Below are 17,818 nucleotides of genomic sequence, written 5' to 3' on the forward strand. Positions count from 1 at the left end.
AATTTGAGTTCGACTTCATAAAAGCCAACTACTGGAAACAGTGGGAAACTGCAAGTCTGGGTGTTGCCGTTTCATTCATGAACATTGACATCTTTCATAATGAAGCCTCTCCTTCAACAAACCACTTTCGATTGATTATTTTCACCACTAGCAAAATATAGCTGTGTCCCCAATTATCAAGCTTATCTGAACAGTGCTTCCCAAGTCAAGAATCACACAGAGCTGCATCAATACGGGAAAACTGCTGACAATCTGACTTAGATTTATATTATTTATTCTTTTTCAACACTGAGTAAGAAAAATAACCATCAGATCAAAGCTTCAAACAGATGGTTCACAGTCTTCTAAACAAGTAATAAATGCAGCTTTACAAGGGTATTGCACATCTTGAGGTGTTTTAAAAATAAATTTTAAGTACTACCTTTGCAAGATTTACTGACAATTATTTAACTTAATGGGATTTTGTGCTGAAATGAGTGAAGGAAAGCCATCATTTACTGCCATTCCCCTGAACTACCCATGAAAAGGTGAGATACTTTCTTGAACGTGCACTCATGCATCTGTGCTGCATGACCAACTGTTTCTGAGGCTGACGTGAGGACGCTACTTCACAAGGCGAGTGTGACGTGCATTATCCTATCTGGCATTCTGAAGCATCATCTCCACAGGACTGCTTGGCTAATCAGAGATGACTATTTTTCACTTTGACTGAGTACAATCTCACCACTTTTGAGCAGATCTGCACAATGTGTATTCTTAATATCTGTGGGGATGCACTTTAGTATCCAATTGGTCATTTAGACAAGCTGCACCTTCTAACAGGAGAAGTTCGATATTGCTCCTTTGATGATTAATTTGAGAAAGATGCTCAAGCCCTCACAACAAGCTTCTGTCAGCATGTAACACACTTACAAACAGCCATGTCAACAGCAGGCAAGCTATGAATTCAGAAATTGCAAAGACCATGTAAGCTTCTCAAAATCTCAAACTGAATTGAAAAGTTATTCAGGATTAGAAAACTGACAATGTACAGGCATTGGCGTGATAGAAACAAATGGAACATTAAAGTCATGGTACTGCTTTCTTACTAATATTTCAGCACTAGTTAGAGTCACTGCACACAGCTTTTGCTATAGCACTGACAAACCTCCTGATACAAAATTCACACACACACACACACACACACACACACACACACACACATTTTGGCCCTTCTGGCAGCACCAGCAACATCCAGTTTAACCCTAGCCCAACCCTGGGACAACTTACAATGAAATCAGAGCACTTGGAGCAAACCCACACATTCCACAGGGAGGACATACAAACTGCTTACAGAAAATGCTGGGATTGAACTTAGGATCCTGGCGCCCCGAGCTGTAACTGTGTCGTGCTAATCACTACGCTGGCATAGTGCCCTTGAGTTCCGCTCAGACAAATAAATCTGGTGGAGAAAATTTTGGGAAACTCTGCCATCTCAAATAGAATCCAAACCACATAAGCAGCTACTCCGCACATGAGATAACACCCACAACACAAAGACAAAAGTTTACTAGTATTTGATGGCTTAGTTTTACCACTTGTGGCCACTTTGTTGGGTGCCCTTTGTATCTAATAAAGTGGCCATTAAGTGTATGTTCACGGTTTTCTGCTGCTACAGCCCATCCACTTCAAGGTTAGACGTGCTGTGTGTTAAAGAGATGCTCTTCTGCACACCACTGTTGTAACACGTGGTTAGTTGAGTTACTGTTGCCTTCCTGTCACCTTGAACCTGTCTGGCCATTCTCCTCTGACCTCTCTCATTAACAAGTCATTTTTGCCCACAGACCTACCACTCACTAGATTTTTAATTTGTTTTTCCATACCGTTCTTTGTAAACTCCATAGAGACCACTGTGCATGAAAATCCCAGAGGATCAGCAGTTTCTGAGGTACTCAAGCTACCTCTTCTGGCACCAATAATCATTCCACAGTCAAAGTCACTTAGATCATATTTCTTCCCCATTCCGACATTTGGTCTGAACAACAACCAAACCTCCTGACCATGTCTGCATGCTTTTATACATTAAGTTGTTCCCATAACTGGCCGATTAGATATTTGCATTAACAAGCAGATGTACAGGTGTACCTAACAAAGTGGCCACTGAGTATATGTTTTGTATTGGGAAGCTTTGGTGAAATGGGCTGTTAATTAGCATTTAAAAAAACTAAAGAAACATTAATTACAAATGTTGTTAGTATATAATTTTCTCAATCAACAGTATTGAAGGTAGCATGCTTGCCCTCAAGGGGTAATCATCTTTCTTTGTTGTAGAATAATCAAGTTTTACTTTGAAATCATTTGTGATTAATTAAGCTAGAAACAAGAACGTGACCAAAACTATCCCTTCTGACAATGTAAGGGAAGAGGTATTTCAAGTTCAGCTTCACCAAGGGCTTCCACAGTTCCCCTGGGAAACAGAACGCTGCTTCTCTCAAGACTGAAATCCTTCTGTTTTGTAGGTTCCCTACCTGTTGTAATGTTGTTCCACAGTTAAGCACTGTTTTCATCTGCAAATAGAACACATTGAAGAAGATCAGAAGAGATCACCCATATTAAAGAGGATTTATGCCCAGCAAGCATGTTTTAAAGACAGATTCCGTCTCTAAATTCCTTATTTTCTCTCACAAACGAACTATATTTTCAATGCCATGTAGAGGAAAAATGTTTGAAAGTCTCGGCTTGAATATTATCGACTTCTGATCCCTATGATCAAAGTCCTACCTGCAGGGAAGACTTTGCATAATGTTCTCTTATGTATTGATTTGATGAAGAACAAAGGCCAAGAATTCTACACAATCTTGTTCCTGTTGTCAATATATCACTCCTCGAATTGAAGTGACACTAGCATTCAAAAGTTAGTAAGCAAGCCAAATAAAGGAGCAAAGATTTCTCATATACTTTACAAAGCCAAGATAAAAAGGGGGAGAACTGGAGTTGTAGTCAGACTCCAATATATATTTCAGAAATTCTGTACATATGAACATCAAAAGCTTTAAAGAACTCAGCATTCAGCTTACTGACTGATAACGAGTTCCAATCTAACCTGAGAGAATCAACAATACCAGAATCAGGTTTGTAGTCAGAGGTATGTTGTGAAATTTGTGTTTTGTGCCATCAGTAGAGTGCAATATGTAAAACTTATTATAAGTTACTATAAATAATAAATAAATATAGTGCTAAAGAGTGAGGTTGTGTTCATTGACTGTTCAGCAGTCCAATGGCAGAAGCTACCCTTAACACATTGGTGTGGCTTCTGCACCTCCTTGCTAATGGTAGTAATGAGAAGAGGGCATGTCCCAGATAGTCAGGGTCCTTACTGATGGATTCGGCCTTCTTGGGGCACTGCCTCCAGAAGATGCCCTTGACGACAGGGAGGGTTGTGCCTGTGATGGAGCTGGCTATGCATAACAACCCTCTTCAGCTTCTTTCAATCCTGCACATTGAAGTCTCTATACTTCATGATGATATAACTGGTCAGAATGCTCTCCACAGTGCACCTATAGAAATTTGCTGGAGTCTTTGGTGACATACCAAATGTCTTCAAACTCCTAAAGAAGTATAGCCGTCTCCATGCCTTCATCATGATTGCTTCATTACGTTGGGCCCAAGAATTGACTGACCCCCTCAAAGAGGATGATGTGTGTTCTTCCCACTTTTCCTTCCTTAACTCCACAATCAATTGCTCAGTTTTGCTGACATTGAGTGTAAAGTAGCTGTTGCAACACCACTCTACCTCACTCCTGTATGCCTTCTCATTGTTATCCAAGATTCTGCCAACAGTTTATAGATGGCACCTGAGCTATGCCTTGTCACATAGTCATGAGTATAGAGAGTAGAGCAGTAGACTAAGCACTCATTCTTGATGCATACCTCTGCTGGCTGCCAGTGAAGAGATGTTAGCAGCAAACCACTGAAAGAAATACTGAGACACATGAGCATAAACCTGTTAAAGGAGAATAGAAAGACAGAAAAGTTCAAGGAGTGAATTCCAATGATTACGATCTCAGCAGCTGAAGGCAGAGTTCTGAATGTAACTGAGTCACTAAATGCATGGTTGCTTTGAAAGTGGCCATAATTAGAGATGTGCCAACTTGTGAAGGGTTCCAGGCTGGAAAACAGTTTAGACATGGGATAAGAGAAGGCCACGGATGGAATTAAAAGCACTTATGGAATTAAAACCAGGATAAAAATATTAACAAACTGATTTATCAGGTGCCAGTAAACATATGGGTATTGTTTTTTTTGGCACATTAGGACACACGCTGACTTTAAGTTTGCTAAGGGTAGAACACTGGAAGCAAGTGAAAAATGTTTGAGAAAGCCATGTCCAGAGATAAGAAGGCAGAACTGAAAGTAGCAGATGAACCAATACAGGGTCAAGTCAAACATTTTTATAGAAATGTGAAAAATCTGTCTGGGTGGATATGTGTTAAAAAGTTCACTGCAAGGTAAACTTCGCAAAAATATCTGATTTAAACTCAGACAGTTGCAAGAGAGAGAAATGAATCAGTGGTTTAAGGATGGTTGTCAGGTAGTGACCAAAGAAAAGAGCTTCAGACTTCTGAATAGTTGGAGAAGTTTATGAACATCCACAACAGGCCAACACATCTGCTTGATGCAAAGCTGTTCGCAAACAAACCAACAACAAGTTAAGTGGTAGAATTTATAAGTCCTTTAACTGTAGCATCTGCCTGCCCATACATATAGTCCTGCAGTAAATTGTTGTCTGACTGATCAATTAAGCAAATAACTTAATGAGAAAAAGAACAACACCTTGAATCAGAACTTTAATTCACAGCAAAACACTAACCTAGAAATTCATCTGTATACTGCAATATTATTAAATGTGACCCAACAGAATTTTATCACAAGTTAAACATGATAGACTGCATTTTCTGGAAGCAAATATTTTATGCAATCTCATAATCCAGTCACACACACGCACATACACAAAGCTGGGCAGATGCAGTGATATCAATCAGCATATGACATACATTTTAATGCACACAGTCATCCAAGCAACGTGAACACATATGCTCATGTAATTCAAGTGAGTATATGCACAGTCATGTAATTCTTGCAAACATAATACAATTATTCTATATTTGGTCCTGATTTTGGAACCTGAATAAAGGACTTGCATTCCTTCTCAAGTCATCCAATAAACTCTGAAATTTCCCCAGTAAGGTGCCTCTTAAACAATTCTGGTGTTTTGGCTTCCACTAACCTATCTGGAAGCTTAATCAAATATACATCTTTACAAGAAGATTTCTGATTATCACTACTAAAGTTACCTTCAAATATTGTCAATATAAATACACTAGTCTCATTTACACAGTTCGTTTCAAAGAAGCATTTCCACTTGTTTTATTAAAATGTTCACTTTTTCTCCATCCACGACATTTGTGTACTTCTGTAATATCGACTATCAGGCATTGAAATAAAAGCAGAATGGAGTGAATACATTCAATACTTGTGGAAAGAGAAACAGAATTAACATCAATAATAGGAGGGTATATGCAGGCTCCCTTTGGTAGAACTGGGAAGCAGCAAACTGGTAGATTTTCAATGGCAGAGAAGGTGAGGTAAAATACAGGATGCGTAAAATAAAGGGAATATCTTAGAGCAAAACCATATGATTTAATGTGGCAGTTAGAAGTACCTTATGTTTCATTGTCTGTGTTATTGCATTACTTTAGCAAGAATGTGGGACATGTCCACAAGCCAGATGATATTACCAGAAAGAGAAAAACTTAATCATAATGACGAGAGATAGCCAGTTCTAACACAGACAGAAAGAGTGAATCTCCTGAAGTTGGCAAATTTGACAAGAAGTCTAGAAAGTTGCAACATGCCCAGACAGAAGATGAGGTATTGTTCATTAAGGTTGCATTGGGTCTTGTTATATCAGAAAGCCACAGGGAGATGGATCATGCAGGCCAGGGTGGGAGTGTGATGGGGTGTTAAAGGGGCAACTGGAAACTCAGGGATATTGAGCAGACTGAATGCAGGTAGTCAACAAAGCAACCACCCAATCTGCGCTGGGTTTCACCAGTGTGGAGGAGACCTTGCTGTCAGTACTGAAGTGAGAACCAGGCCAGCTCGGTTCCAGTAGAAGGGAAGTCAAAGTTCAGGAGGAAGAAAGTCAATTAAACGACACTTGCATCATCAGAGCAAATGCGACATATGGGGAAAATGGGAAAATGGAATGGAGACCCAAAGGAGACAATGCAAGAGGAAGCCTAGTCTGAGTAGATGTGGAAATCTATGAACTTGTAATTCTTCCATATGGCTTGGATTTCATCCAAAATGGAGGCAGACAGATCTAAAATGAGGAGGGAAGTGTCAGAGGTGAATCATGGGACAGTGAGAGAAAAGGTAAAATTAGCAGCAATATGATGTATGTAGTTGACGGTAAGCCACATACAACATCTCATCTTTTTCCCATATCCCAGCCCTCAGCTCTTCTCCTTCTGGACACAGCAAGAATAGAGTTCCCCTTATCCTCATATACCATGAGTCTCAGCATTCAGCAGATAATGCTTCACAATTTTCTTCACCCCCAGGTAGATGTCCTTTTCCCTTCCCCTTTAGCATTTCAAAGGAATTGGTCCCTTCATGATCTGCTGGTCAATTCTTCCACACCCACAAATTGAACTCATTGTTATGGCATTTCCCACATAACTACAAGTAACAGCTATCCTTTCATCTCTTTATATTCCACCATCTGGGTGAAGCAGTGGTTCTCTGGCTCTTCTACCAATCTAGTGTACTGTGTACAGAGTTCATAAGGTAGTTTCCTTTATATTGGGAAAAAACAAAGGCAGATCAGTTTGCAGAACACCTGCGTTCTGACCACAGGAATGATATAGTTGTCTGTCATTTCAATTCCACATCCTTCTCCCCCATTGACCATTGTTTGTGACCTCTTCATTTTTACATTGAAGCAGAAGTAAGCTTGAAGAAGAACACTTTACCCTTTTCTGGGCATGTTGCAGCCTTAAAGTGGCTTTAGGTAACTCGCTTTCCTTTTGTCTGTATCAGAGCCAGCCATTTGTTTCTGTTATCATTTCCCAGAACAAAGCATAACATAGCGCTACAGTAGCTAATCAGTTAGCACAATGCTATTACAGCTCAGAGTGTTGGATTTTGGAGTTCCATCCCAGCATCCCCTGTAAGGAGTCTCTGTACATCCTCCCTGTGGAATACATGGGTTTTCTCCAGGTCCTCCCACAGTCCAAGGACATACCAGATAGGCTAATGATTACGTTAGGGGTAAATTGGGGTTGTTGGGTGTTACAGGGTATGTTCTGCTTATCACAATGCCACCAAAATAACTTGTTTTCTCTCTTCTAGTTCTGATGAAGGTTCTCAAAGCTAAAACATTAATTATTTCTGTTTCACAGTGGCTGTCTGATCTGATGAATGTTTCCAGTATTTCTTGCTTTTATTTCAGGTTTTCAGCAGCTGTAGTTCTTTATTGATTAAAAAAAACTTCAGATACCTTTTTACTAGATTGCTAGGCTCAGTTTCTTCAGTTTACACATAACTCTGATTACTAGGAATTAGTCACATAGGTTTTCTCTATACTTCCACAGAACCATTCAAACACCAAGAAATACCTCTGAAAATTCAGCAGGTCATGCGCCATCTGTATACAGAGGAATAGAGTTTCAGGGCAACAAACTTTTCACCAGAACAGGTGAAAGGTCATTGACCATTCTTGTTGAAATACCTTTACTTGGTATCATCAAAATCTTATGCTGAATATGGCCCACTCTGGTTTCTTTCTAGTTTTGAAAATGGATTTAAACTCTCCAAATTATTAGCCATTTAAGGCAGCCACAAAAAGACATACAGGAATGAGACTGATTGGTTGGTTGAGTGGTGTCACAACAACATCCTTGCATTCAATGTCAGTCAGACCAAGGAACTGATTGTGAATTTTAGGAAGGGAAAGTCGACGGAACACACACTAGTTCTCACTGAGGGTTCAGCAAAAGAAAGGGTGAGAAGTTCTGAATTCCTAGGTGTCAACATCTCTGAAGATCTTCCCCAGGCTCCACATAAACAGAATCAGAATCAGGTTTAGCATCACTGGCGTATATCGTGAAGTTTGTTGTTGTGCGCCAACAGTACAATGCAATATAGAAAAATAAAAAACTATAAATTACATTAAATAAGTAGTGCAAAAAGAGAAAAACGTAGTGAATTAGTATACATGGGTTCATTATCCATTCAGAAATCTGCTGATAGAGGGGAAGATGCTGTTCCTGAAATGTGTCGCGTCAGTCTCCTGTAGCTCTTCCTTGATGGTAGCTATGAGAAGAGGGTGTGTCCTGGGTGGTGGTGGGGTCTTTCAAGATGGATGCTGCCTTTTTGAGGCATTGCCTTTTGAAGGTATCCTCGATGCCGAGAAGGCTAGAGCCCACGATAGAGCTGGCTGAGTTTACAGAACTGACTGACTAGCTGGCTAAGATTTCTGAATTAGCAACGTACCATATTGATGCAATTAAGAAGAAGGCATGCCAGCTGCTATACTTCATTAGGAGTTTGAGGAGATTTGGTATGTCACCAAAGACTCTAACAAATTTTGACAGATGGACCATGGAGAGCATTCTAACTGTTAGCTTCACCATCTGGAGAGGCACTGCATAGGATCGGAAAAAGCTGCAGAGGGCTGTAAACTCAGCCAGCCCCATCATGGGCAATAGCACCCCAACTATCGTGGACACCTTCAAAAGACAATGGCTCAAAAGGGTGGCATTCATCATTAAAGGCCCCAACTACAGGGACATGCTCTCTTCTAATTACTACCATCAAGGAGGAGGTACAGGAATCTGAAGACACACACACCCAACGTTTTAGGAACAGCTTCTTCACCTCTGCCATCAGATTTCTGAACAGCCAATGAACACTACTACTTTGCTCTCTTACTGCACTACTTAATTAATTGATTATATATAATTGTAATTTATAGTTTTTTATGTATTGCACTGTACTGCTGCCATAAAAATTTCATGTCATACACCACTGATAATAAATCAAGTTCTAACTTATATAGCTTTTCTTTCCAGTATGAAATTATCAAACCGATTATAAAGTTGTACATGCTGTTTCTTGGTGCTCAATGTTCAAACGCTGCAATATTTTAATGTCACTTCCCTTTCAAAGACTATACCAGACTTAACGCTCTCCTAAGTGGTGAATAATTTACCACTTATGGTCTAATAGCAGGATGCGGAATAAAGTGTAACAGCTACAGAGAAAGTGCAGTGCAGGTAGGAAATAAGGTGCAAGATCATAACAAGATAAATTGTAAGGTCAAGAGTCTGTCTTATCATACTTGGAAATCATTCAATTTTTACATAACAGTAGGGTAGGAACTGTCTTTTAACCTGGTATTAAGTGCTTCCAGGCTTTTGTACCTTTTCCCAATGGGGTTGTGGAGAAGAGAATATCTGGGTTTGGTGGGGTCTTTCATAATGCTGGTCACTTTACTGATGCAGTGAGCAGAGTCCATGGAGGGGAGGCTGCTTCCCATGATGTGCTCAGCTGTGTGCTCTGCAGTTTCTTGTGGTCACGAGCAGAGCATTTACCATACTAAACATTATGCATCTAGATATGATTTCTATTGTGCATTAATAAAAAATGGTAAGGGTAACAGGGGCATGCCAAATTTCTTTAACCTCCTGAGGAAGAAGAGGTGTTGGTGAGTTTTCTTGGCCATGCCGTCTATGTGCTTAGACCAGGATAGGCTATTGGCAATGTTCACACCTAAGACCTTGAAGCTCTCCACCCTTTCAACATCAGCATATTGAGGTAAACAAGAGAATGTGCACCACCCCTTTCCTGAAGTCAGTGACCAGCTCTTTCCTTTTGCTGACATTAAGGGAAAAGTTGTCATGGTATCACGTTCCTAAGCTTTCTATCTCCTTCCTATACCCCAACTGATCACTATTTGAGATATGGGTTAACACGGTTGTAACTTGCAGATGGTGCTAAAGGTGGATCTGGCCACACAGTAAGGAGTGTACAGGGAGTAGAGAAGGGGGGCTGAGGGCACAGTTGCTGTCCAATACAGGTAGCAACATGCCACCATGATCTAATAACTAATCTAACCTGTCCAAATCCATTAACAGACTCTTGATAGTTATTACCTTGTGCCACTCTCCCAAAGACTTCATCTACTTTCTTGTTGCTTCTAAGAACCCGACAGATCCATTTGAGGATGAGCTACTGTAACAACTGGCAATGCTTTTTACTTAGCCACTGTTGTTCGGAATTCACAGACTGTGATTAATGAAGAGCAATGTTTCTGGTAGCAAGAAGATTTTTCAATCCTTCCATTATCCGATTAGTTTCTTAAAAATGTCCTTTTATCACAGCAGTGTGCAGAACAATAACCCTCTCAGCTACCAATTCTGTTGATAAATGAGCTCTGTGACTAAGAGTACATACTGGTCTGCGTGAGTAAGAGTAAAACAACTCATCTGGGGAAATGAAACAAAATGAGAGAGGCAGTCACCCAGTCAGCAAATGCATTGTGTGGACAATTAATATTTTAAACTCATAACTTAGTTTGGAACTATGGAAAGTGAGAATATAACTCATATTAATCAGAATCAGGGGAAAATTAACTGAGAAAATATCAGTGGGGATCTGGAACATCTGATTCAAGTAATGGAAGGAAGTGTTATCAAACTGGGTAAAACAAAACATACATAGATATTACAATGGTGGGTGGCTGAAGCACAGAGAAATGGAGAAGTTCAGAGATAGAAAATCTGCAGGTTTGATGAAAACTGAAGAAATAAAATACCTTCGAGTCTGTTCTCACCACAGATGTTCCCTCACTGATTCCAAAATATTCTGTATTGATTTCAAAATCCCTTTTGCTTCTCTTTAGTTTTTGTTTACTAAAAGCCTGGGGGTGGGCAGTGAAACAAAACCAGTTTTGAACTTACACAGAAGATGCTGGTAGTGTGAGTTCATAGTAGCAGCTTCACAGGAATGCTTTCAACAAAATATAGCATGGGGAATTTGAAGGGAGACTTCAGATCAGATGGGAAGAGGCAGCAGCTCTCATAACCTCTCTCAGTTTATGAGAAACACTACTCAAAGCTCAAAGCTCCAGTCTACCTCCCTAGTGAGACACCGACTGATTCATCTCAAAGAAAAGCCACATGTTTAGAGAGGATGGGAGACACAAGGCTCTGAGTTTAGGGGGAGGGCAGGAGACAAGTGGCCCCATGGGTTTATAAAGATTGTGAGCGGCAGAGGGTCCACAGAATTAGGAACAGCAGAGCACAAAGACCCTTTGCGTTAAGGGGAAGCAATGCAGAGAACTTTGGGATTATGGGTAGTGAGGGAGTTAGAGGACCCTGTAAGATTAAGGATAGTGAGAGAAGCAAAGGCCACATGGATTTAAATATTAATTGCATCTGAATTAGGTGTTTCTGTTCCTGCTGGATGAATTCACACCCAACAGTTGGTTGCCCTTGGATACCATCAAATGTTCCACAGGACACAGTGACATTGCTGTATGGTGATTGAGCTGGGGAGGAGAGAGGACAAGAGCTTTGGAGTAGGCCACAGACTCAGGCAACATAAATGTTGCGACTACAAAGAAGGTTAAACGGAAACCAGGGGTTAGCCTTGGAGAGGGTGCAGAACTCCCTGGGAGATCAAGGAACCAACAGCTGGGGAATGCAGGAAGGCTAGGATGAAGAGCAGGTTAATTTGGATGGAGAAGGGGAAGGCAGCTTAGCAGGAGGGGAGAAGCAGAGAGCCAACCCGGGGCAGGATGGCAGAAGCAGGGAGACTAAGGGAGGGAGAAGATGAAGTTGTGGGGAGATTGTAAGGGAGGAGAAGGCAAGCAAGAAAGATTCAGAATGATTATCTATGTCCATTTCCATGTTTATGAAACCCTTTGGCGAGACTGTCCATAAGGAAGAAGTAGAGCAGTTCAACTGAACAGGCTCTTTCCCTGCGCAAAGTCTTCGAACACTATCTCGTTATAACCAATACCTGCATCTTCAGAGGAACAGACACCAGATCTCATGCCAACACCCTAGGTGCAAGCACTGGCATGTTACCTTTGAGAGAGATCGGAAAGCTAGCTGCATCACTCATGCCATGACAGGTATGGAATTATCATTGTCTAATCAGTTCTGTCAGCTCCATTAACCTTACCCCCAAAATAACAGCATCAACTGAAACAATAGGAGAAGCAAGAAAATCACTGTCAAAGCTGTAATGTGCCACAAAGGCGGATCTCCTCAGATTGTGGATCATGGACATCTTATCAACACACAGGCAACTGGAGAATTCAATTATCCATTCGCTTCCCTGAAGTCCATCATAATTGACACCCATGAGAGGCTCTTGGCTTCCCTTTTAAGAAGAACCAGGATTAGCTATAAGGGAGAATGAGGAGCTGACAAGGTGTTGGAAAGAAGCTATGGGGAGATAGTTACCCCCGAGGTTGTAGGTGACTGCCAGGAGAATGGGGGGAAATGCACAGACAAAGCAGAGTACACCTGTGGCCATTCCCCTCAATGATAAGTGTACAACTTTAGATACTATTGAGGGGCATGACCTACCGGGGGCAGCCACAGTGACCGGGTCTCTGGCTCTGCGTCTGTTGCTGTGGCTCAGAGGAGCAGAGAGGTGAAGAGAACTGAAGTGTAAGAGGTTCCTTAGTCAGAGGAACAGAGACGAGGTTCCGTGGGCATGATAGAGACACTCAGATGGTATGTTGCCTCCCTGATGCCAAGATCTGGGAAGTCTCAGATCGTGTCCATGGCATTTTCAAGGGCAAGAGTGAGCAGCCAGAAGTCTTGGTACATATTGGCACCAATGATATAGGTAGACAAGGTGAGAAGGTCCTGCAGAGAGATTTTAGGGAGTTAGGTAGAAAGCTGAGAAACAGGACCTCCAGAGTAGTAATCTCTGGATTGCTGCCTGTGCCATGTGCCAGTCAGAATAAGAATAGGATGATTTGGCAGGTGAATGCATGGCTGAGGAACTGGTTCAGGGAGCAGAGGTTCAGATTTATGGATCATTGGGATCTCTTCTCGGGAAGGCATAGTCTGTACAAGAGAGATGTGCTAAACCTGAACCCAAGGGGATCCAATATCCTTGCGGGCACGTTGCTAGAGCTTGTACTAATTTGTAGTGGGATGGGAATCAGAGTGATAGTGCGGGAGATGAGGTAGTTAGTTTACAAACAGGAGGAATGTGTAGTGGGACTCCTAGCAAAGAGAGCTGATGATAGGGCAAAATTGCAGTCAACAGGATGAGCTGCAGACAAAATCGAAAAGGGTGAATAGAAGACAAAAGGCGTTATATTTGAATGCGTGCAGTATACGGCATAAGGTCAATAAACTTGTAGCACAGTTAAGGATTGGCAAGGATAATGTTGTAGGCATCACTGAATCATGGCTAAAAGATTATAGCTGGGAACTTAATGTCCAAGGATACACATTGTATCAAAAAGACGAGCAGGATGACAGAAGGGGTGGGGTGGCTGGGTTGGTAAAAAAAAATTAAATCATTAGAAAGAAGCGACAAAGGCGTTGAATCATTGTGGATAGAATTTAGAAACTACAAGAGCAAAAAGACCCTGATTGGAACTATATACAGAGCTCCCCCCCAACAGAAGTAAGGATGTGCTCTACAAATTACCACAGGAGATAGAAAATGCATGCCAAAAAGGCAATGTTACAATAGTCATGGAGTGCTCCGATATGCAGGTAGATTGGAAAAATCAGGATGGTGCTGGATTCCAGCAGGGGGAATTTCTAGAATGCCTATGAGATGGCTTTTCAGAGCTGCTTGTGGTTGTGCCCACTAGGAGATCAGCTATTCTCAATTGGGTGTCATGCAATGAGCCAGGATTGATTAGACAGCTTAAGATAAAAGAACCCTTCGGGGCAACTGATTGTAATAGGATCAAATTCACCCACAAATTTGAGAGGGAGAAGCTAAAGCCAGATATATTATTGTTACAGTGGAGCAAAGGAAATTACTGAGGCATGAGAGAGGAGTTGGCCAGAATTGATTGCAAAAGGACATTGGCAGGGATGACGGCAGAGCAGCAATGGCTGGAATTTCTGGAAGCAATTTGGAGGGCACAGGATATGGATAACCCAAAGAAGAAGAAGTGTTCTAAAGGCAAGATGACATAACTGCGGCTAACAAGAAAAGTTAAAGCCAACATAAACGCCAAAGAGAGGGAATATAATAGAACAAAAATTAGTGGCAAATTAGGGGACTGGAAGCATTTAAATACTAACAGAAGGCAACTAAAAGAGTCATTAAGAAGGTAAACATGGAATACGGAAGTAAGCTAACCCACAATATGAAAGAGGATACCAAAAGTTTTTTCAAATACATGAAGTGTTAAAGAGAGGCAGGAGTTGATATCAGACTGCTGGAAAACGATGCTGGAGAGGTAGTAATGGGGGACAAGAAAGGTGTGTGAAGTTACCATTATTACAGAGAAGGGAAACTGAAAGGTCTTCAGGTAAATAAGTCACCTGGACCAGATGGCATACACCCCAGGGTTCTGAAAGGGGCGGCTGAAGAAATTGTGGAAGCATTCATAATAATCCTTCAAGAATCACTAGATTCTGGATGGTTCCAGAAGCTGGAATATTGCAAATGTCACACCAACCTTCAAGAAGGGAGAGAGGTACAAGAAAGAAAATTTTAGGCAAGTTATTCTGACCTCAGTGGTTGGGAAGATGTTGCAGTCAATTGTCAATCATGTAATTTCGGGGTACTTCAGTTGATGTTGTGTATTTGGATTTTCAGAAACAGTCATACATGAGGCTGCTTAACAAGCTACAAGCCCACGGTATTATAGGACAGACTCTAGCATGGATAAAGCAATGGCTGATCGGCAGGAGGTAAAGAGTGGGAATAAAGGGAGCCTTTTCTGGTTGGATGCCGGTGGCTAGTGGTGTTCCACATGGGGTCTGTATTGGGACCAATTACTGTATATGGCAATGATTTGGATGATGGAATTGATGGTTTTGTTGCAAAGTTTGCAGACGATATGAAGATAGATGGAGGGGCAGGTAGTTTTGAGGTAATAGGGAGGCTACAAAAGGATAGGCAGATCAGGGGAATGGGCAAGGCGGCAGATGTAATGCACTGTCAGGAAATGTACAGTCATGCACTTTGGTGGAAGAAATGAAAGGGCTGACTATTTTTTAAATGGAGAGAAAATACAAAGTTCTGAGGTGCAAAAGGATTTAGGAATCCTTGTGCAGGATTCCCTGTAGATTAATTTGTAGGTTGAGTCTGTGGTGAAGAAGGCAAATGCAATGTTAGCATTCATTTCAAGAGGATGAGAGTGTAAAACCAAAGATGTAATGTTGAAACTCTATAAAGCACTGGTGAGGCCTCACTTAGAGTATTGTGAGCAGTTTTAAGCCTCTTATCTTAGAAAAGATGTGCTGAAACTGGACAGGGTTCAAAGAAGGTTCACAAAAATGATTCCAGGATTGAATGACTTGTCATAGGAAGAGCATTTGATGGTTTTGGGCCTGTATTCACTGGAATTTAGAAGAATGAGGGGTGACCTCATTGAAACCTATCGCATGGTGAAAGGCCTTGATAGAGTGGATGTGGAGAGGATGTTTCCTGTGGTGGGAGTGTCTAAAACCAGAAGTCACAGCTTCAGAATAGAGGGGCTTCCTTTTAGCATGGAGGTGAGAAGGAATTTCTTTAGCCAGAGTGGTGAATCTGTGGAATTCTTTGCCACAGGCAGCTGTGGAGGCATCCTTTTAGAATGGAAATAAGGAGAAATTTCTTTAGCCAGAAAGTACTGAAAATCTAGAGAATTCTTTGCCATAGGCAACTATGGAGGCCAAGTCTTTATGCATATTTAAGGCAGAAGTTGATAGACGCTTGATTGTTGTGCTCGTTGTATGTTTTTCGAAAAGCACTGCGAAAGATGCAACACACACAGAACACTGGAGGATCTTAGCATCAGGGCTGGAAAAGAAGCCAGAATAAGGTGGGGGGTGGGGAAGGAGTATCAATTGATAAATGATGCCAGGTGAGGGGAAAGGTAGATGCTCAAAACGTCTACTGCTTATTATTCTCCATAGAGGCTGAATTCCTCCAGCATTTCGCTTAAGATTTCTTGCATCTGAAGAACCTCTTGTGCTTATGTCAGTTATTTCATTGGCACCAACACTTTATTTCTGGTTCAACAATAAATATGCACACAGGTAGCAAAAAAAGTAGACTTTGCTTACTCCTGTTTTATGTGCTTGAGATTAATCGAATCAACCAAATGCTCGAGGTTTGCTCCATTAACCAAATGTGAATCAGAATGAACAATAGTAAAATCAACATACACTAACCAGCAATATCAGGGATCTAATTACACTATTCAAAGTTGAATTTATGGTGAACAGGAGGAGAAATGGAAGCAGTACAAAGCACAGCAGGTCAGTCAGTATCCATGAGAGCAAACTTGCATCTTCTTGAACAGTCAATGTTTTGGGACGAGACCCTTCATTAGGATTGGAAAGGAAGGGGGAAGAAGCCATAATAAGGTGGGGGGGGGGAGGGGATTGAGTACAAGTTGGCAGGTGATAGGTGAGACCAGGTGAAGGGGAAGCTGGTTAGTGTTTGTTGATTTTACTTGTGTGGGTAGGGGAGGGAGGTGATGAAGTGAAAGACTGAGAGCTGGGAAAAGGCTGAAGAAGGACGAATCTAACAGGAGAGGACTGCAGACAAAGGAAGAAAGGAAAAGAGGAGGGGCACTAGAGGGAGGTGATGGGTTGATAGGAGAACAGAATGGGTGAGAAGGGACTCAGAATGGGGAAAGAAAAAGAAGACAAGAAGGAGGGAAAATAATTACTGGAAGTTAGAGCAATCGATCTTCATGCTGTCAGGTTGGAGGCTAACCAAACGGAATATGAGGTGTTGCTCCTCCAGCCTGAGTGTGTCTTCATTGTGGCAGTAGAGGAGGCTATGGACTGTCATGTCAGAATGGGAATGGGAAGTCGAACTAAAATGGCTGACCACTAAGATATCCCACCTTTCGTGGCGGATGGAGCGAAGGACCTTGACAAAGCGGTCCTTCAATCTATGTCACATCTTACCGATGTAAAGGAGGCTGCACAGGGAGCACCTGATACAGTAGGTGATCGCGACAGGCTCGCAGATGAAGTGTGCCTCATCTGGAGGACGGTTTGGGGCTCTGAATCATGGTGGTGAGGGAGAAAATAACTGAAAGCTTCCATGATCCAGAACTATAAAGTATTTTGCATTAAACAGTGGGACAAAGTATTTCTCTTTATGAACTCATGTAAAGAAACCACACAGCATTTCATTTGAGTGGCTACTTTTGGAATAAATCCAATATATTGATCTTCTAATAGTTCCACAAAATTTTGCGTTAAAGCAACCTTCTGTTAGAAATTAATTTAACTTTTTTTTCTATACTCAATTAAGGCAATATTGCTCAGGTGAGCAGAGGTCAGGAGTTCACTGACAGCACTAACTGCTGTTGCTTTTGACTGCTCTCTGGAGTTGTTTGTATCAGATGGACGCAAGGCTTCTGAATGACTGCGAGCAACAGCATTTCAACACCTGAGAGAATGCCTAATATGCAAACTGAAGCTGACATCAATCACAGAGTCAGTTTGAGGTCCCACTATCCCACTGTCTATAAGAAAGAATTAAAATAAGAAAGAAAACATTAAGAAAAAAATTAAAAAATAAGAAAGAAAAAATGAATGCTGAAGAAAAA

The 17,818-nt window shown here is 41.4% G+C and overlaps 1 protein-coding gene across 3 annotated transcripts in view; it reads right to left on the bottom strand.

Annotated features, from left to right (window-relative positions):
• LOC140200205 (E3 ubiquitin-protein ligase SH3RF3-like) overlaps window positions 1-17,818 on the bottom strand; it is a 348,769-nt gene that overhangs the window by 177,368 nt on the left and 153,583 nt on the right. The window contains exon 2 of one of the 3 annotated variants that reach the window (XM_072263171.1): window positions 2,508-2,546. The exons of the other annotated variants lie outside the window; for them this stretch is intronic. Coding sequence (XP_072119272.1) covers window positions 2,508-2,546 — 39 coding nt within the window. The remainder of the gene's footprint in view (window positions 1-2,507; window positions 2,547-17,818) is intronic. 3 annotated transcript variants of the gene reach the window in all.

The sequence above is a fragment of the Mobula birostris genome, chromosome 7 (genome assembly GCF_030028105.1).
Source record: "Mobula birostris isolate sMobBir1 chromosome 7, sMobBir1.hap1, whole genome shotgun sequence".
Classification (NCBI taxonomy): Eukaryota; Metazoa; Chordata; class Chondrichthyes; order Myliobatiformes; family Myliobatidae; genus Mobula; species Mobula birostris.